Source organism: Aspergillus heteromorphus, assembly GCF_003184545.1.
Source record: "Aspergillus heteromorphus CBS 117.55 chromosome Unknown BO70scaffold_51, whole genome shotgun sequence".
NCBI classification, from domain to species: domain Eukaryota; kingdom Fungi; phylum Ascomycota; class Eurotiomycetes; order Eurotiales; family Aspergillaceae; genus Aspergillus; species Aspergillus heteromorphus.
In genome coordinates this window covers 86,188-104,985 of record NW_020290456.1, presented here as the reverse complement: position 1 = coordinate 104,985, position 18,798 = coordinate 86,188, and the positions used below count along the sequence as shown (strand labels likewise).

The window sequence follows — 18,798 nt, the reverse complement described above, 5'->3', positions numbered from 1 at the left end:
ATTGAATGGTGCTTTAATAGGCCTCCTGTAACCACACTTATTTATTAAAATTCTTAACAAGGTTCTATTAACACAGGTCTCTGATATAAGCTCCATTACACATACAAGCCAACAAGAGCACCCGAGACATCGCCATATCACAAAGCACATCATAGTCATAACCATCATTATCATCATCAATCAAATATCAGTACAGATTACAGAGGGTACAAACAACCCCCACTCCCGAACATAATAACATTCACCAACATACTAACTCCACGTCCCATTCGCGGGCCCAAAGTACCCAACCTCAGGCATCGACTTATACGGCAACCCCTCCCCGTCCGCGGTATTCAGGTAAACGGTATTCCCCCACCAATTGGGGAACACGGCGCCAGGGTACGAGATGCAGAAGAAGATGACGATGCCGCTGAGGGCCAGACCGGTGTCCAGCGCGGCGGCGAGAATGTAGTTGTATTTTTTCCACCAGGGGAAGAACCGTTTCTTGATGATGTGGTTGAAGAGGAAGTTTACGAGGGCCCAGCTGGAGTAGTTGATTCCGGTTGCTGCGGGGAGGGGAGGTGGGGTTAGCTTGGGGCTCTTGGGTTGGGGATGGGGATAGGTGGGGGAATGGGGGAATGGGGGGAGGACGAAGGGGAAAGGAAGAGGAAGGGGAAGGGGAAGGTTGGGCGGTTCCTTACCTGGAGGCACGTTGTAGGTTCCAACGAAGATGAGGGGCCAGTTGATGTACTTCCAGACGCGCTGCCGGGTGTATTTGTAGAGGAAGTAGGTGACTAGTGGGGCGATGGCACCGATCCAGAAGAAATGGAGGAGGGAGGAGTAAATGCGACCGGCGGAGTAGAGACGACGAGGACCAACCAGGCCCCAGATGACAGATGAGGAGTAGACGGTTCGGCCATTGGGACAGGTGAAGCCGTCGGACTGGGAGGAAGAGCAAATGTCTGTGATGTGGCCAAGCATCCAGATGGTGACGCCAGCTTGGGTCAGAGCCCCAAGGATGGTGGCGAGGCCTTGGGCCATGAAGAGTGTGCGCGGGGGGATCTTCAGATAATGGCCGAGTTTCATGTCCATGGCGAAGTAGACACCCTGACCGACGACGTCGGTGCTGAGGATCTTGAAGATCATGTTGGCGAGGGGCTTGCCCTCGAACATGTAGCCGCCGACAAATTCGGCGAGGACGTTCAGTTGGTTGGCATCGACGTTGGTGATGCCTTGGATAATTCCGCAAGGGATCATGTAGATAGCGGGGATGATGAGAGCCAGAAAGACGCCGTAGACGGGGAGGTCGGTGTGGTAGACTTCGACCATGACGATGGCGATGGCGGTGATGACTGCGATGATGGCGGCGTACCAGTACCAGGGGGTCTTCTTGTAGGATTTCATCAGTCGGGCGTGTATGTCCAGCTTGTTCTTGCCCTTCAGGGCAGCCCAGACTTCCTTCCCGTGCCAAACACCGATGTGGGTGAGGACGGCGGTGATGGAGGCGAACGATAGCCCGTAGACGAAGGCATAGGTTGCCGGTAGGTATGGGGGGGAGTATTTCCTGTACGCTTCAACGTCGAGAGTGTTGTCTGCACTGATGACACGGGCTGTGTCATATTCCGAGCCAGTTCGATCGTAGACGTCTGCAGTCATCAGGGGAAGATAGGCCGTGAACCAGGTGTTGGTGTAGTAGATTCCAGGCACGGCAATCCAGAAGAAGATGGCAAATCCGGCGAAGACGTTGATTGCCGCCCATGATGGGGACAGGAGAGGGTTGGTGTTGTACGCGACTTGGCTCCAATCGAAGGTGATAGGACTCAATCCCAAGCCTGTTTGCATCCCGAATAACTGATTCACGACCACATTGCGAGGCGCAATCCAGCAGATCCAGGTAAAGTATGAGAGCGCAGTAAACATCAGGCCTGGGAAGAAGTACCACACAAAGCCGGCTGCGGTCACGTAGAGGAAGAAGCGCAGACGGGAGATCTTCCAACCGTTGGCGAGGGTGTTTCCGCGCTTATGGAGAGTCTCCAGCATGGCGCAGTTGGATAATACCTGGGGCCAGATGATTTTTGCAGGTTCGACGAGCCATGGAGCAGCCAGGCCAGCCACCCCGAGTCCCAGTAATTGTGCGCAGAGAACCACCAGGACGGAGAATCCGGCTGACAGACCGAAGTTGTAGAACCGGGCGCTGGATGCTTGGATGATGTTCGTCGAGTCTGCGCTTCCATAGCCAAACGAGACATTGCTCATAATCACGATCAGGGCGTGCTCTTTGATGTTGAACTCGCGATCGGGATTAAGGGTGAAAGTCCCCAGCCATCCCAGATTAATAGTCCATAGGGGCAAGACTTTGGCAAGGAAGACACCGCATGGATAGGCCAGTAACTCTGCGACTAGTGACACAATATGGACTGAGGGATATCGTAGCGAGAAGAACTGATTGATGCCGGATCCCACTATGGTGAAGATGAACCCAAGAACCCACATGCGAAACGTGTTGACGGGCATACTTGGATCGTCCGTTTCAGGGACGACGGCGCGTACTGATGGTTCGCATATTAGAAAGGCCACAGCTTGTGTAGAAGTTACCAACCTTCAGGAAAAGGCGAGTGTTCTGATTCATAGCCATATTCGGTTTTTTCTTGCTCTTCTTCGGGCTCTACTTCGTCAAAACGCCCTTGTTCGATCTCAAAATCCGCAGTGACTTGCGGGGACTTGAACGTCTTCTCGAGAGGCTCTTCGGAGGCCATTTTGCCAGAGAACGGCTGCGATCAGCACGATGATGACTCTGGAAGAGCAAGACACAGAGGCAGACATCGTGGGAGATGATTCATTCTTCTTAAGTTACTCCGTAATTGATCAGCCCAGTAGGGCTCCTTATCGCCTCAGTTGGTGACACCTGAACATCCCTAGCGGCTGGGCAGTGGCATCAGACTGATAAGAATCGTGTCCCCTCGATAGATCTTGGATAACGGCCGAGATATCTGACAATCAGCACCCGGGATGCGGAGACATGCGAGGGCTGCGATAGCCTGATAGGATGCGCCAGCCAACCAACCCTCGGCGACGGCACCGAATATTTCGGACAATTTGCCAGCGGCCCAGAGCCAACAGGATTTCGTACTCCAATGGTTTGGTTCTGCAGCTATCACCCACGTGTGTCTTGGCGTGCAACAGTAGCAATTGATAAGACTGTCAAGGGTTCCTGGTTGGATGCGACAATCCTATCGAGTGCGTAATTCATAACCAGGCGGGGGATGGGGGAGATAACGCGTTAGTGCAATGCGGCCGACGGTCTAGATCCCTGGTCGTATCTCGGGATCTGATACTCTGCGACATACAATCGTTCTATTCCGGTTTGATACTCGATCCTTACTGCTCTTATTTACTGATCGCTATTCCCGCGGGCCGGCTGCAGTAGTAGCGGAGAAAGAGTTCGACCGGCCCATATGCAAGCCCCCCAAAGTTGAACAGCGGCGTATACTGGATGATCACGCTCCTACCATCGTGATGTGCTTGGAGAATGCGTCCTTGTTTTGAATTTAAGTACGACACCACCAGGATCTGGTTTTGTTTTTGTCAGGTAAACCCTGGGCAATGGGCGACCGAAAGTAGCAAGGTAGCATGGGAAGAGCTTACTGGCATCAAGACATGTTCATGATAGCAGGCCAGTCCCATCCGGACTGTCATGACTCTGAGAATCGCCTTGATCTCACCCGCCGTGAGATATTCCGTCTTGTCGACATCTAGGTCCTGGCGAAGATCAAATATAATATGAGACAGTTCATGCTCGGCATCCTCGAAAAGGTGGAGGATCTCCCAGTGGTCGGTATCGAACTCATGGTTTGATAACTCCAAATCCGGTTGGTATCGCCATTTCCCTTTCGATGTCGCCCTAAGCACCGTGTCAGCCTCTTCGCTTAAATAACCAAATGACACAACACCCACCCGCATTCCCGAAGGGAACTTAGGTTATCCAAGAAGAGGTTACTTCTGATAGCGGTCGGTAATTTATCGCAACGACTATCCACGATGAGAGAGTATTGTGTGACAAGGGTCCTGCTTATGGATGAATCCGAGCTTCCTCGAGAGTCCGTCTTTTCATCGTCAGAGACAGCGTTCTGTAGCTCGTCATGAGATTTGGCCCGAAGACAAGTCCGTATCGTTTGAGCTGGAGCAGGCAAGAAAAAGCACGGTTTGAACTTGAAGAGGTCGTTTTTGAGCAGCGACACCTGAACGGCGTGGATCCCTAGCTTCGACAGCTGCTTAGGCTGAACGGGGCCATGCAGGCACATTTCGGCCAGGGCGTGGGTATCGTTAATCCTACTCTGTATTTTTTGCCGCCTGGCTTCAGGGGACACATGCAGGTGAAATATGGCCATTACTCGGTTGTTGTGACGTCGTTTGCAGGGAGGGGGGAGGGGCGTTGTGTTGTATAGGTTTGAAAGTGGGCAAGTCGACGTGGTGTGATGTTCGCCATCGTTATCTCGCCAGGCTGCCACTACGCCATTGTTACGACCACCGGAATCAGCGCCTCGCGTTTTTAAGGGTCTGGGGGACGACGAATGTCATAATTACCGCAGGTTCCTTGTGCCTTTTAGCCTCCCAGTAATTGGTTGCCTGTTTCATTTAGGCTTCCTCCAAACCACCGCGTTGATTGATAAGATTCGAGGTCTTGGGTGTTGAGATTGGATCTTCGCACAATCACTATCCCTTGAATTTGTTCATTCCTTGTCAAATAGGCAACGGCTGTCCCAGCTTGACTTTTCTTTCTCTCGATCGCTGGTGCCTGTGAACCTCAGTAACATGATACGCGACAAGTGATGAGTGTAGCTGAAGAGGTGGTGGCATGACACGTGTTTCACACCCTACGCCATTCTGTCAGGACGCGTGAGAGCTCCAGATAGCATCTTCGAAGCTATCAGAAGACTAAGCCAAGAAGGGGCGGTGATCTGGCAAGCTGTTGTCGTGCACAGTCCAGTATACCTCGGTGGTTCCACCGGCAGCAAAAGCCACCCATGTGTTTCGGCAGATTGCTTCAGTGGATCGCATCCCACGAACGGTGGGTCAGGGAATGGATCAGCAGGTACCGAACTGGTCTGACTCTGGGTGGGTGGGCAGTTGGGCAGATGAGCCGATGAGCCGATGGGAAGATGGAAAGACGGAAAGATTGGAAGATGCAGGGGGGGAAGTGGCAGTGGAAGAAAAAGGGAAGGGGAAGAGGAAGAGGAAGGCGCAGGTGACCCGGGGGCGAAACACCCCGTGAATCTTCCTTCAGATTTGCTGTTTCGCATCGACGACAAGCCCGTAGATTCTTGATGTGATTGATCCCTTCCAATCGTGTCGAGGGGTTGCCATAGCTAAAGACAGCGCGGGGACTATGTACAGTGGTTTCTGTATCTGAGGATTTCAACATGTCTATGCCCAATATGCCCCGGTCAAGATGAAGGCATCTTTCCATGCATGAAGACGTCTATCAGAGTAACTACAACCAGGGAAATAACATACAAACGCCATGTTCAAATTGTTGTAGCAAATCAATGCATAGATCTCCGGCATTCGCATCAAAGTACACAGACAGTTCTCTGAAGTGGTCTCAGTCGAATTCTATCTCTTTCATCCGTCCAATATCACTCATCATTTCTGGACTTATAGCCGGCGACATCGCTGTTCTGAAGTCCAAGGTGAGCGACATTGGATCGCTCCGGTAGCGAGAAATAAGATCCAAGACTATGGCGGCAGCATCGTAGGACCTGAAGTAATCTTGCCCGTAGACTTGCGCCTTGATTTCTGCAAATGATAGGTATAAATCACTGAAGGGAAGTCTTTCGAAAGCTCGACGAAGGCTACTTCTTAGTTCGATGGCTCCCCAATCCTGTCCAGCACCCAACGTCTCACCAGAGCGGCTGCATATGAAGAAATTGTGGACATGTACGCACTGCTTTTTAGAAAGGCTCAAAATTGCACAAAAGTCAGACCTGGAAACGTTAGACCAGATGGACCAGATGTCATTACTGGTAGACTTCGTAGGGACCAGCTCTGGTGGAATGGAACAGGGACTTTTCTCTGTACTTTGTGGTTCATTGCGAGTTTTGTTTCCCTTGCTCTTCCTCTTTGCCATCGTAACCAGGTTGAGAGAAGGAGGGTTCTGATTCCGCCTCTGACTATCGAGTGCGGAATAAAGATAAGAATCGTGAAATTTGTATCGTATAATTGTCCGGGGTTTGAGGTTGCTAAGAGGGAGTGGGTGTGCCTCTACTAGCAATGAGAGCTTGAGTGAACTTCGAAGATCTCAAAGATGCTGCACTACCCAGGTGCAATGTGGAGGTATCGATACTTGCAGCAGGGACTATCTGGGTCCTTGGTGTCAGATGCATTGTGGTCAATGCCTTGTGTCAAATGCCTTGTGTCGAATGTTCTTTGCTTTGAATGGGCCTTGCTCCATGTTTGGATTCAGAGTGTCTCTGAAGACTCAGCCGCTTTCCTCCTTCATCATCAGCTAATCTCGAATACCGAACTTGCCAAAATGTGTCTGAATGCCTACGCGGAACAGCAAATCTCCTATATCAGACCGGATCTTTACATGATTGCCAAAATGAAAAGAACTGAAAAGCTCCAACCGCGCTGGATCAACCAAAACGGATTACGTACTTCATTGAATCGTAGTCTATCATTTCCCTTGTTGGCTCGCAAGCCAGGCTTCGTGCGCCTTCTTTTGACGTTCCCAGTCCTTCCGAAGCTTCTTGCTCCTACTTTTAGGGACAGGCTCGCCGGCCGCGTCCTTTGTTGGGAGGCCGTCCTCATCCCAGGCACTGTACTCGCTAGTACGGAACATCTCGACAGGGTTCAGCTTGCCCTTCTCGAGCCTTTCCTGGGCCAGCTTTTCTTGCTTTTCCTTTTCGAGCTGCTTCTGCAAAGCCTTGCGGGCTTGTTCTTCGCGGGCCTGGAGCATGTCCTTGGTGACAGGACGCACGAGGGCGGGCTTATTCTCGCGGTCTTCTAAGTAAATCCCGAGGTTGAAAAGCTCAACGTCACGCAGGCGGTCACACAGCGAAAGGATCTGCTTGGATGCGCTCTTGGGTTCTTCCAGGCTCAGAGAAGCAATCTGCGAAGCGAAGTCATCTAGAACTTGAGAGTAGGGCTTGGATGAATCAGACACGGCTGCGTCCTTGACCAAGCTGGTGTCAATGACGTCCTTCACCTGCTCAGAGGTGATCTGGGTGCCTGACATCGCGGCCTGGCGCAAGGAGTCACGCATGGCTGAAAGGGGGTATAGGAAGCGCTTGGCTGCTTCGGGGATGTCGGTGCCCTCCCAACCGATTCCGCAGTTGTCAGGGGAAGCAGCGCCATTGAGACCGAAGATAGTGACAATCCGGGTGACCCATGTGCCCATGTCTTCGGCCACCTTGCGATCCAAGGTGTGGCTGTCCAGTGCGTTGAATGTCGTTACCAACTCAGAAATAGCAGTCAGAACTTTCGGGGTATCAAAGGAGTCACAGAAGAATTCATGGACCTTCTCCTGTGTGGACTTGAGGGCCTGCGCCAAAGTCTCGGATGAAGAATTGGTGGCCTCTGCGGAGTCCCGGAAACTAGACGGGTCCTTCGCTTTGACAAAGAAGTTGTTGAGCTTGTCCTCCCAGGAGGAGGCGTTTTTCACGAGCTCGTCGGTGATTTCCACTCCGTCGCGCCACCCACCTAACAGGAAAACTATTCTCAGACTACGGGGAGTGTAGTCACCGCGCTCAAGGGCATCCTTGACGGTGGTGAAGTTCTTGAGGGATTTGGACATTTTGGAGCCCTGGATGGAAAGATGGCCCATGTGCAGGAAGTAGTTGACCCACTGCTGCTTGTGCTCGCACCAGTAAGCCTCACTCTGTGCGAGTTCATTGTCATGGTGAGGGAACGCAAGATCAATGCCACCGGAGTGGATGTCGATCTGGCTTCCCAGGCAGCTCGACGCCATGGCAGAACACTCGATGTGCCAGCCTGGGCGTCCTTGACCCCAGACGCTGGACCAGCTGGGCTCTCCCGGGCGGGAGGCCTTCCAGAGGGCAAAATCATCGGGAGACTTCTTCTCGGTGGCCCGAGACAGGGCGCCCTCGCCATCCCTCAGCAGGGGCTGGTTGTTGCGGTTCCAAGGTTCCAGTCTTGCGTAGTGGTTGCCGCCTTCTTCGAAAGCTTTGATGTCGAAGTAGACAGAGCCATCCGACGTCACGTAGCCATACTTGTTTGCGACGATCTTCTCGACGAAGTCAGCGATCTGCTGGCCGTACTCCGTGACCCTGGTGATAGCATCGGGGTCAAGAACGTTAAGGTCCCGCATATCCCGCATGAAGTGGTCCTCGTATTTCTTCGTGAGTTTGGTGAAGATCTCATGGGCATCTCCGGGAATCGTAGCCCCTTCTGTGACGTCAAGATAGAAGCAGAAGACATCCTGAGTGGCATCGTAAAAGGACTGGCTGGCAGTCGCATCACTGGCAGAGTTCTTGTCGGCCTTGACGATCGCCAACGCCGTCGCAGTCACGGTCTTCACGTGCATCTTGATCTTGACCTCCGCATCACCGGGCTTCTTGTCTGCCTCCAGAGCACCGCCCTGGAGCACCACCCCATAGACCTTCTCCGCTTCCGCGACAAAGTTCTCCGGTTTCGTTTCGGGGTCGACCAATGGGAGGTTCTTCTTGATGTAGGAGCTGTATGCCAGCCGGGCGGTTTCCAGGACATCGGGAGTGATCGTGGGGTGCGCCGTGATGTACTTGTTGAACAGATGCTGTTGTCTACCGCGGAGGATGATCTGGGAGCGACACCGTCAATCCTCAAGACTGGTATACCCGGAGGGCAATGACACATACCTTGTCATCAACATCAGTGATGTTCATGACGAACTCCACGTCGAACTTGAAGTAGTCCCGCAGGATTCGACGCAGGATATCGGTGCTGACATAGTTTCTGGCATGGCCGAGATGCGCATCGTCGTAGACGGTAGGACCGCAGGCGTACCAGGTGACTTTGCGGCCCTTGGGGTCCAAAGGCACGAAGGGGGTCTTGGAGCGAGTGAGGGAGTTCCAGACTTTGAGGGGCGGCAGACGAGCGTCGGGGTGAGCTGGCGGCTGTTGCCAGGGAGGCTGTTGGCGACTCTCCATGATAGCAGAGCGACTGAAACGTCGCAGCGAGAGCGTCCGGCAAACGAGGGGCAACCGTGGTGGTGGCATGTGGATGCGAACCACAAGTTTTTAGTTGTTCATTATGCGGCCTTCGCGGGTGCTTCACCGCCGACCGTTTCCCCCGCGGTGATGACTCAGGCATGACTCATCAGGAACAGCCTTGCTTCTACTTTCTACTCATTTGCACTGACTCTTACAAGGTCATGGCCTCAAAGGTCTTCAACATCGAAAAGGGCCTGCCCCATACACCCCCAGGACCTTCTCCACATCAGCGACCTTCTCCTCCTTGACCGCCACCGAAACTCTCTGGTCCCCGCCGGCTGGCTCTGCCACATTTCTCTGTCGCAAAGACCCCAGATGCTCAGTGAGACCGGGTTCCTGCAAACAACTTCGAACTCCTCGTCCCTCAATCGCGCTACACACATGACCATCATGTTCACTGCCGCCTTGCTTGTCCGATTTTCAGTCATCTGAGAGCTATAGAGAACAGACGTGGGGTCTGCTGCGTGTGTGATGGATCCCATGCCGGATGAAACAAATACGAGACATCTCTCAGAAGGCAGGCGAAGTGTATCCAGAAACGCCTCAGTTGTGCTGAGTGCGCCGACGACGTTCACATTCACGATCTTACGCAAGGCCTCCCGGTCTGGTGACTTCGCCAAGACCTTGATCCTAGCATTGTTCACCAGAACGTCGAGTCTTCCATACTGAGATCTAACCGGGGCAGAAGCGTCGTCCTAGAACCTGTCGCAGGGAACGTCAGTCTGGATCGAGGATACGCCATTTTCGATACCGAGGATTGCTTGCAAGGTCGTGGCGGCTTCTTCGCCTTTCACCGGGTCTCGAGAACCCCAGACGACAGTAGTTGTCAACCAGGAGATCTTTGGCGGTCTCACATCCAATGCCTTGGTTTGCACCTTGAGGCTGTTAGATCAATTACTGGTTATTCGATTATCAAAAGGATAGTACCAGTGATAAGAACCAACGTTGATTTAGCTGCTATGGTTCATATCGGCTTCTTCATCAATAAACAGGGTGCTGGACTAATCGTCTCTGGTTGTAAGCAGTAGAGCAGACTATCAACCAGGACCTTGTCCTTTCACCGTGGCTTCCTCTATATAGACTGATGATACCTAGATCATTGATGATATCTGCTGTGCTTTCAGCTTCACTTATTCCTGACAGTCGCCTTCACCTTTACGGGGAAAAAACCCTGTGCTTCAACTCTAACTGAAAGGTTTGCCACTGCCAATCTATCCTTTACCTGCCCATAGCCCATGACCATCAAAAGGACAAAGCATTTATCATCAGGGCGTGGACTTTGAACTGTCCAAATATCACTGTGAATGTCATCAAGCAACTATCATCCCAATTGTCTGCCATGGCTTGCTGTGGACAAACCGACCGGAGGCAGATACAGCATCGGTAGCTCAAAGTCTAGACCGCTTCATACTTCTGTAATGCATTATCAAATGTTCACAAGTTAGTTCCATCCGTCAAATCTTGGGGAATTCAAGTCTCGAAAGCGAACACATGTTACCCAGGGACAGGTCACATAGAATTGTATATGGCAAGGAGGATATTTCCTCATGAAATAGATCTTGAACACCTCGACGCTTGCCAGCTGACTGGAAACTGGATGTCTCTTCCTATTCCAATTGCACAAGACATACCCACTGTCCTTTGCACTCGCAATCATTGTGGTTTTTGCGGTGCTATGACGTGTACGCTTCTTCCATCGTTGAGGCCAGACTGGTGCTCGCTGCTCGGTCTAAATGGCGGCGCGTCTACACAGAAGATAGACATGTACGACAGATTTTCCATCCCGTCGTTGTAGACTTGGAAGCTTTGTTAAGTTCTTGCTTTCTGGATGGAGATATATTGGGCGAATATAACATTTGTTCCATTGAGCGCTATCAGGAATTGATTGACATCTTTTACTCCTCTGTTTTGTCATTATTACCCTTGGTATAATACAAAAGAAAAGACCTCCATAGCTCCATCTGATGTTATATTACTTGAAAGATTAGAATTCTAAAAGCGTTCACGACGACATCTTAAGTCTCTATGGATACAAGTTTGAATCCTTACATTATAATATAACTTCCAACAACTATCAAGATCATTTAATGCTTGTTTCATCCCCGGACGAATCCAAGCCCAGTCTCCCCTTCTCCTACTCATCCCCTATAACAGCTTCAACCCACTAGAACAACCCTGTGAATCGATCCAAATCCCGCCTACACTGTCCCACTCATCTAACAACCCACGAAACCACCGTCCAACAGAAACATCCCACCACCATGCCCCCTCCCCCCCAAAAGCCAAGAAATGACGTCCACAGCCCTAATCCCCATCCCAAACCCCCAAACCTCCCAAAACGAGCCAGTACTATCACCTCCAGACCCAACAACAGCCGAACCCATGTCCGGGGATGTAAGCTTAAAGTCCCCTAGCGCACCGCACATCCCGACCCAGCCGGCTTTCATTTTCAGCTGTCAGCCGAGGTTAATTGATCCAACCTGATTTGACTTGGGTTGGTTTAATTTGATATGATATGATTAAGCTTGATGTGATCGACAAACCCAACACAGAACAGCTCGGCTCAGCTCAGCTCACCTCCCCCCTCTTTCAACCGCCCGTTCCATCTCATCTCATCTGATCCCCAAGATCCCAGTCCCGAGTAAACGGTCAAGGGGAACAACAATGCGAAAATCCCAACACCAACGCCAACGCCTACACCTACACCTACACCTACATCTACACCTACATCTACACTTACCCAGGTAGGCAAGTCCCCCGTGCACACCGTCCAACAGTCCAAGACGATAACCAAGAAAACAACAACCCACCACCGCATCAATCCCAATCCTGTCACCTGTTACCTGCTACCTGTTACCTACCACCTCCAAACCCGGTAAAAAAAAATAGATAGATAGACAGACAAACAGACAGAAAGACTCCTCACACCGCTCACCAAACCCCTACATACTTGACGAATACTAACAACCCAGATCCAAGATCTAATTACAGACCCCCCAAGTTCCTTGTTTAATCCCAACCCAGAACTTAAAAAATAACTAGGTCGCAGAGCGATGCATGCAGCGCTTGACTTTGACTGCACATATATACGGAAAATCTGCTTCTATCTATCGATCTCGATGTGCATGGACTTGCACCTGTAAGTATGTAGGTATGTAAGTATAGTATGTGATATTTCTCCGCCGGGTATAGTTATACGACATGCCATACGTAACACCGCCCCTAACGTACTTCTTTCGTAGCACTCAATCAAGATAGATAAGCCCGTTGGCCCTTACTGTAAGTCCTCGGGATATAGTATCACACTATCTCAACAGCTAATTACCTACCTACCTACCTACCTACCTACCTACCTACCACGGACGGGACGCATGTCGATCGTCACCACAATCCATGTCCTGTACTCCATCAAGAACAAAGAAGCGGAGCGGAGGATCGGAGAGTCGGACACGGAGGGACAAACGGACAGACGGAGGGAAAAACGGACAGACGGGGGGACGGAAAGAACCACGGATCCAGCGATCGATGATCCGGCGATCCAAAGGATACTTACTCATCCGTGGAACTGGAAGGGGATGGATGAAGTTAAGTTATCACCTGCCACCTGCCATCTCCACAAAGTCAAAGACAAAGACAATGGGTTACTTATACTTAAGTAGGTGTGCCACAGAAGTAGAAACAAAAGTACTTTACGATATAATAGATGGATGGATATCCTAAATACTAGATAGTAGCTAGTAGCTAGTAGTTAGCTCCAACCGTCGCTACTAGTTACAACCTAGTACTCAAGTAGGTAGATACATACATAGGGAGACAGCACCCGTCTTTGTTCTGTCTGTTAGTGCTGTCTGTATTGCATGTCGATCACCAAGTATCTACCAACCCCAACGCCAACCCCAAATCCAAATCCAAGTCCAATTCACCGCCAGTTCGACACCGCGGCATCGTGCCGCTCGCGCCGCGGCGGCAGGATAAACGGTTGCGGTGACACGGCAGGGCCGGGATGCAATTAGCCGGCCGGCGGGTTGGTAGATAGCATCTATCCAGATTCCAAGCTAGCTTGGGGGGGGTGGAATTGTGGATGGCTGGGATTTTTCTGGAAGGTGGGAGACGAAGTTTGGAAAATGGGGTAGTTAGGGGACTGATTGGGCTGAGGCCCGCTGAGATGCGATGGGTCTGGGCGTGTCGTAGCTACCTAAGGGGCGGTGGGTATACGAATGGTGTCTCAGTATTCCATTCCGTCGAGGTAGAGGAGGTGGCTATGGCTATGAGCTATGAGCTATGGAGTATACTCCCTAGCTAGAAACAGCATATTCAGACTCTGGACATCTCCTGGAACAAAGAATTCCCCCCCAACTCCACTCCCACGCAGCCTGGTTGGTGGAAAATCGCCTTCCATTTCCAAAAATGGAAAAAGAAAAACATCGAGCCGAAAGAAAGACGGCTAAACGAACCCATCGGCTATCCATCCCGGGACTCCCCGTCTCGTCTTCATCTTCATCTTATTCCAAATTGGATACCTCGGAGCACCCATCCTCATTAAACTATCAACTAGATAGGTGGGGTATGGATCATAGATGAGGATTGGAGACAGTAGTGACGACAACGCGAAACCGAAAGGATGCGGACAGACTCCGTTTCCATCTCGGTATTGAGCTTTAGCTTCACCTCCAGTCTCCGTGTCCGTCTCCACAATATCTACCCACTAAGTAAGTAAACGACTCCCCCTAATAACCCACCCAATAACCCAAACCCCGAAGACACGTGGGCGCACCCACCCAAGCCGGCGCGGAAAGCGCTTCCCCATAATTAAATGGATCCCTACTAGGACTCCTGATAACCGTCTACTGTTACAGAGTACACGGAGTAGAGGATAGAACGAATGATATCACCCCACTGGCACTCCCTCATTATCTGTCTACGTATCCGGTATCTAGTAGATAGATAGATAGTGTTAGGCTGCAAGCCAAGCAGAATGGATGGTTGGTGGGTTAGCTGGTGGCCGTCTCATCCTGGTAAGTTTAGTTGGTTGGTTGTCTTCGGCACGTTCCTTCTGCCCTTCCTTGGTTGTTCCATTTCGCTTCCGTGCTAGCCGATCCAGCCGGTCAGGTCAGGTCAGCCCATCTGCCTGCACTCTGCAGCTTAGCCATTAGATAGCCGGGGGGATGCGTTAACGGTCGGGTAAGTGGGTTTGGGTTTGGGCTGGGCTGTGAGTGAGACAGTGCGGGATGGATACCCAATGGATATTATTGACTGTTTGGCATGTGCTGATTGCCGTTCGCTGATTGCCTAGTGTCGGTAGTCGTCGCGACTGGGGTTGCTGTAAGTACCTACCGCGCTCTCTTCATAGTAGATAGATGGGAGGCACAGCTAAGGGGACTGGGACTGACTTACCTAGACCCCTAGAGCGTAGTTACCTCCCCGTGCCTAGAAAGCCACCAAACCCAAGCTCCATCTAAGAAAGTCGACATTGCTACTCTGTACTCTGTATCTAAGTCATAGATAGAGAGTGGGCGCCCCATCCCCTCCCATCTCATCACACCACATCATATCACGTCACAACATCACCAAATCGGATCCCCCGAACCACCCATTCATATCCTCCCCCCCCGACCGTCTCATGTATGGAAACGTTCTCGAACATCCCCCCCTCTCGACAACCGATTTGGGGCGAATCGGGATGCATAATGCGCTTATCTATTATCTACTACTTACTACTATCTACTATCTGCCTGGTCCCCCACCTTCCCACCTAAATACTATCCACCCATCACCACCAACCAACCGTTAAGTGGGCGGGGGAGGGAAGGAGGGAAGGAGGGGAGGAGGGGAGGACCAACGCACCTCATTTTATAATCCAATTCATAATCAGTAACATGATAATAACCACATTTAGATTCGGACTCCGATTCCGATTTAGATTTAGATTTACGGAGTAGAACCTCAGCGATCCCAAATCCAAACCCCCACCCCCAACAGAAAGAGAAAGTCATACACATCCCCATCCGGGCCATAGAGTTCCGTCTTGTGCGACCGACGTTCTCTTATTCGAGGGGGAAGGTTACATTACATTCAAACCACGGAGTTTATTACTGTTTCGGTTTCTGTTGCTTGCTGTTGCTGTTGCTGTTGCTGCTGCGGTTACTAATTCAGGTGTGATCCATCACTCTTGGTATACACTTTCGCCTCCTATCTGACTTTTCCACACCGGATGATATTCACTGGTCATGAAGTGTTGAAGCACCAGTGCTATTTTTATCAGCTGTTAAGTTGATGTGGTGGTGTCACGGTGGATTGGTGGGGGGCGGTAGGAGGGCGGGTGCGGATGCGGTTGCGGATGTGGATGCGACCCTGATACTCTAAGTAAGTACGTAGTATATATATATATATATATATATAATAACCGAGGGCGGGAAGATTTACATCATATGCTACCTACTTATCCCCGCCTATCTCGGTTGCGGGATGGATCTATTATTGATTGACACATAGTACTAAAGTATGTAGCGGATAGTTGAGTTGGGTTTACAGATTTATCGAGTATTTGCCACCGTAAGATGGGGGAGAATGAGACAGCGCGGCCCCCGCGACGTGTGCCTGTCGTGCCTGAACAGATTCATGCATTGGGGGGGGGGGGGGGGGGTAAAAAGTAAAGTAAGTAGTATGGGGTAAATCGGCTATTCAAAACTCGACTGTCGATTGTCCAGTGTCGAACAGCGTGGCTGCCATCGCCAATAATCCCCGAACCCGTGGATAGCATCATCCGACCGGTGGGTGGGTGGGTAAGTTGCTTGGTTGCTTGGCTGGTCGCGCTTGGCTGCTCTTGCCGCCTGATGAAACATTAGCAACCGCATCATTTCTACAAGGCCGAGCCGCATCGCATCGCCTCGCCTCGCGTATGGATGAATGGAAATCAGCAGACAAACAGGCAGGTAGGTTGTGAGTGAGTGAGTGAGTGAGTGACATGGTATTTCCCGATTAGCTAGCTACACGATGGTGCCGGTGGTAATATTATATACGAGGCTCTGACGAGGGGGTGAGGCTCCAATGATATAAATAACCCCGGTAAGCTACTGGTAGGTCGGTATCTACTAACTACCTCATTATCATTGCTTACAGCTGTCGTGCTTACGCGGAGAAGGTAATCCGGAGTTCTCCGCGTCCATGGCGTTAGAAAATAGGGGTTTGGGGGGGGCATCGAGTCAGCGACTCAGCGTCAGCACGATCCCATTCATGTCGCACCGTCGTCCTACGTCGCGTTCGTACTCCGGCGGAGTGGAATGACATTGTCACTCCGCGTCGCGTAGGACAATCCATGTGCGAGCTTATCGATAGATAGCAGCGGTGCACGGCAGGCCCGGAGGTGCAGGGGGTTATTGAGTACTATCGTCAGCCGCGCGCGCCGACTATCAGTATCGTGGTCAGATGGACAGACACGATGACAGATGGATGTGTTTTCCCTGCGACAGTTAGAGTGAGGACTTGAGGAATGACGACGGAGGCAGAGACCGGTGACGGCGATGTTCATTCCAAGAAACCGGTTTGGGTAGGTCTCGGCCTTGCCGATCGGCAGTCTGAATACTTATTGAATGGGAACCTGTCCAGTTGGTTCGGAGGGTTGGAGGGTTGCAACTGTACACAGCACATGTACTTTGGGCGGTGGACGGTCCCTATCCGGAGATCAGTTCCTGTGCAGACTCAAGCCACCTACCTGTCTCCGCCACACCTCACCTCATGTGCGGCCCCCCGTGTAGGTACTATAGTTACTTAGACGGTACTCCGTACGGAGTACTTATAAATATACTCTGGATACGACATCATACAGATGATGGGTCGCTCCCATGTGAGCCACCATTCGATGATCGCCCCCGGGAAGCTGTCTCCGGCCTGCCCAGGAATGGAGCTGGAACTGGAGCTCAACCCTCCAAACCGGGAAGCCAGTGCAGGCGGAACTGCGTCCAGGCATCCGTCTGCTACATCCGCTGCGAGGAGGACACCTTATTCACGATCCGTGCCCCAGCCTCGGGCTCCCGTCCTTCCTGGGTGTTGTGCAGCGCTCCAAGGACGGTGGGGGACGATCGCCATCCCCAGAGAGTCGATACATGCTCATTGATCCAGCTCCGGGGCACCGGCAGAGGTAAGTACCTTAAGCTCCGGACAAGGCCGTGGCTGGAGGAAGGATGGGCGAGGTGAGGAGTCCGAAACCGCCCTGCTGGATCTTCTGTGCTAGCTTCTAGTGCCCTTCCACTGTTTCATCCACATTGGGGATTGTGCCCCGGTCGGGAAGACAAAGGTCCCAAAGAACGAGGGCTGGATGCATCACTCGACCATGCCTGAGGAGCTCAAACGAGTCGAGAAAGCTGATCCAACGACTTTGATTGCTCTCTACTAGTACCCAACAAACCGCTGGCATGGCATCATGAGGGCCAATAACAGAGGGAGCGGTGAATCACCGCTTTTTGGGGTTGACCGTCCCTGCAGACGGTGTGCGGTAGATAAGTGTATGTTGCAAGGTGGTGTGGGAGCAAACAGGTCGATAGTACAGTATGTAGGTGTAGGTAGGTATGTATGTATGTATGTACATAGAAAGCAAGCAGCGGGCTGGACTGGCGGGCGCATGGACTATGGAGGGGTAGCAGGAGCTGTGTTCTTCACCACGTAAACGTACGTAAGCTGGGGCATGCCTTGCATGACGAGCTGTGGGTGGACGGAAAATGCAGGAGGGTATCCGGGATCATGGGATAAGCAGATGGGCCGGTGTGCACCAATCAGTCGATCGATCGCCTGGATCGGAATGGCATTGGGTTCGAGGAAGTCTGGAATGTTGTGGCTGCAGGCGCGGATGTGCCTCGGTGGGGAGGGGAGGGGAGGAGGTACACGGTACATGTACATTCTACAGTAGTATGTACGGAGTACATCCATCCCATCTGGAGTCCGGAGTACTTCTGCCCCCCCGGGGAAGATGTACGTGCGTAGGGCCTTTACGTACATGCTGGGGAGGGATACGTGCAGCTCAGAGTCCCAGCCTGGGTGGAATGCGCATGTGCAGAGGAATGGACAGATAATCGTCATCGGTCGGGTCTCCTTGTCGTCATCGCAATGCACCACACATCAGGGCGGCGGATGTATCACCAGACAAAGTACCGGGTACTTGGGGGCTCGCGCAGCGCACTACTGCAGCCACCAGGAGAGCTCCCTGTGCGGCTTCCCTGGCGCGGTTCCTGCTGAAGAAGATGGGAAAAAAACAAAACAGGGGGGTGGCATCTCGCACCGTGATTCCGCGGGTCTACCCGCGTCGTGACTGGGGAAAAAAGTGATAGATGGAGTAGAACGAAGTACCGCCATCAGTGTGGCTACCGTGGTGGCTAGACTAGGATGGAAGTAGATGCTCCAGACTACCGAATTGGGAAGCGACGATCCCTGTCGGGGGGGGGCCAATGGCCGCCAAACTAAGAAGCCCAATGCCAATGGACGAAAGGATCAGTCATGATCTCTCGAGCGGTGGGGAAATCCGAGGCGGCGGTTCGATCGCCGGAGAGCGGTTCCGCAGCCCGCGAACCCAAGAATGGCATCTGCGACTATTGATTGATCGCGGATCGAGGCGGTC

The 18,798-nt window shown here is 51.9% G+C and overlaps 8 protein-coding genes across 8 annotated transcripts; 1 reads left to right on the top strand and 7 right to left on the bottom strand.

Annotated features, from left to right (window-relative positions):
* Positions 1–252: 252 nt before the first annotated feature.
* On the bottom strand, positions 253–2,738 carry optD (small oligopeptide transporter, OPT family; the record flags this gene model as incomplete). The annotated part of the gene is made up of 3 exons (XM_025539739.1): positions 253–548; positions 684–2,531; positions 2,582–2,738. 3 exons carry the CDS (start codon positions 2,736–2,738, stop codon positions 253–255), a joined length of 2,301 nt encoding a protein of 766 aa, XP_025394546.1.
* A 315-nt stretch (positions 2,739–3,053) lies between these two features.
* On the bottom strand, positions 3,054–4,651 carry BO70DRAFT_185761 (uncharacterized protein). The gene is made up of 4 exons (XM_025538472.1): positions 4,567–4,651; positions 3,937–4,489; positions 3,628–3,883; positions 3,054–3,552 (listed from the first exon to the last, which is right to left on the bottom strand). Exons 2-4 carry the CDS (start codon positions 4,368–4,370, stop codon positions 3,370–3,372), a joined length of 873 nt encoding a protein of 290 aa, XP_025394545.1. The 5' UTR covers positions 4,371–4,489; positions 4,567–4,651; the 3' UTR covers positions 3,054–3,369.
* On the bottom strand, positions 4,538–5,607 carry BO70DRAFT_366713 (uncharacterized protein). The gene has a single exon (XM_025544406.1). It carries the CDS (start codon positions 5,280–5,282, stop codon positions 4,857–4,859), a length of 426 nt encoding a protein of 141 aa, XP_025394544.1. The 5' UTR covers positions 5,283–5,607; the 3' UTR covers positions 4,538–4,856.
* Positions 5,434–6,384, bottom strand: BO70DRAFT_185794 (uncharacterized protein). The gene has a single exon (XM_025538473.1). The coding sequence runs from the start codon at positions 6,107–6,109 to the stop codon at positions 5,585–5,587; it is 525 nt and encodes a 174-aa protein (XP_025394543.1). The 5' UTR covers positions 6,110–6,384; the 3' UTR covers positions 5,434–5,584.
* Positions 6,385–6,658: 274 nt separating this feature from the next.
* Positions 6,659–9,128, bottom strand: BO70DRAFT_302230 (cysteine--tRNA ligase; the record flags this gene model as incomplete). Its single annotated transcript, XM_025539742.1, has 2 exons — positions 6,659–8,779; positions 8,838–9,128. The coding sequence occupies 2 exons, from the start codon at positions 9,126–9,128 to the stop codon at positions 6,659–6,661; spliced, it is 2,412 nt and encodes an 803-aa protein (XP_025394542.1).
* Positions 9,129–9,352: 224 nt separating this feature from the next.
* BO70DRAFT_390826 (NAD(P)-binding protein) lies at positions 9,353–10,848 on the bottom strand (the record flags this gene model as incomplete). The annotated part of the gene is made up of 6 exons (XM_025546192.1): positions 9,353–9,488; positions 9,521–9,863; positions 9,894–9,978; positions 10,010–10,066; positions 10,119–10,148; positions 10,827–10,848. The coding sequence occupies 6 exons, from the start codon at positions 10,846–10,848 to the stop codon at positions 9,369–9,371; spliced, it is 657 nt and encodes a 218-aa protein (XP_025394541.1). The 3' UTR covers positions 9,353–9,368.
* Positions 10,849–11,480: 632 nt separating this feature from the next.
* On the top strand, positions 11,481–12,850 carry BO70DRAFT_356728 (uncharacterized protein; the record flags this gene model as incomplete). The annotated part of the gene is made up of 5 exons (XM_025541947.1): positions 11,481–11,585; positions 11,936–12,066; positions 12,343–12,346; positions 12,450–12,470; positions 12,509–12,850. 5 exons carry the CDS (start codon positions 11,481–11,483, stop codon positions 12,848–12,850), a joined length of 603 nt encoding a protein of 200 aa, XP_025394540.1.
* A 4,133-nt stretch (positions 12,851–16,983) lies between these two features.
* On the bottom strand, positions 16,984–17,193 carry BO70DRAFT_302228 (uncharacterized protein; the record flags this gene model as incomplete). Its single annotated transcript, XM_025539741.1, has 1 exon — positions 16,984–17,193. A coding segment is annotated over one exon (210 nt), but the record flags the coding sequence as incomplete, so codon positions are not given.
* Between the last annotated feature and the right edge of the window lie 1,605 nt (positions 17,194–18,798).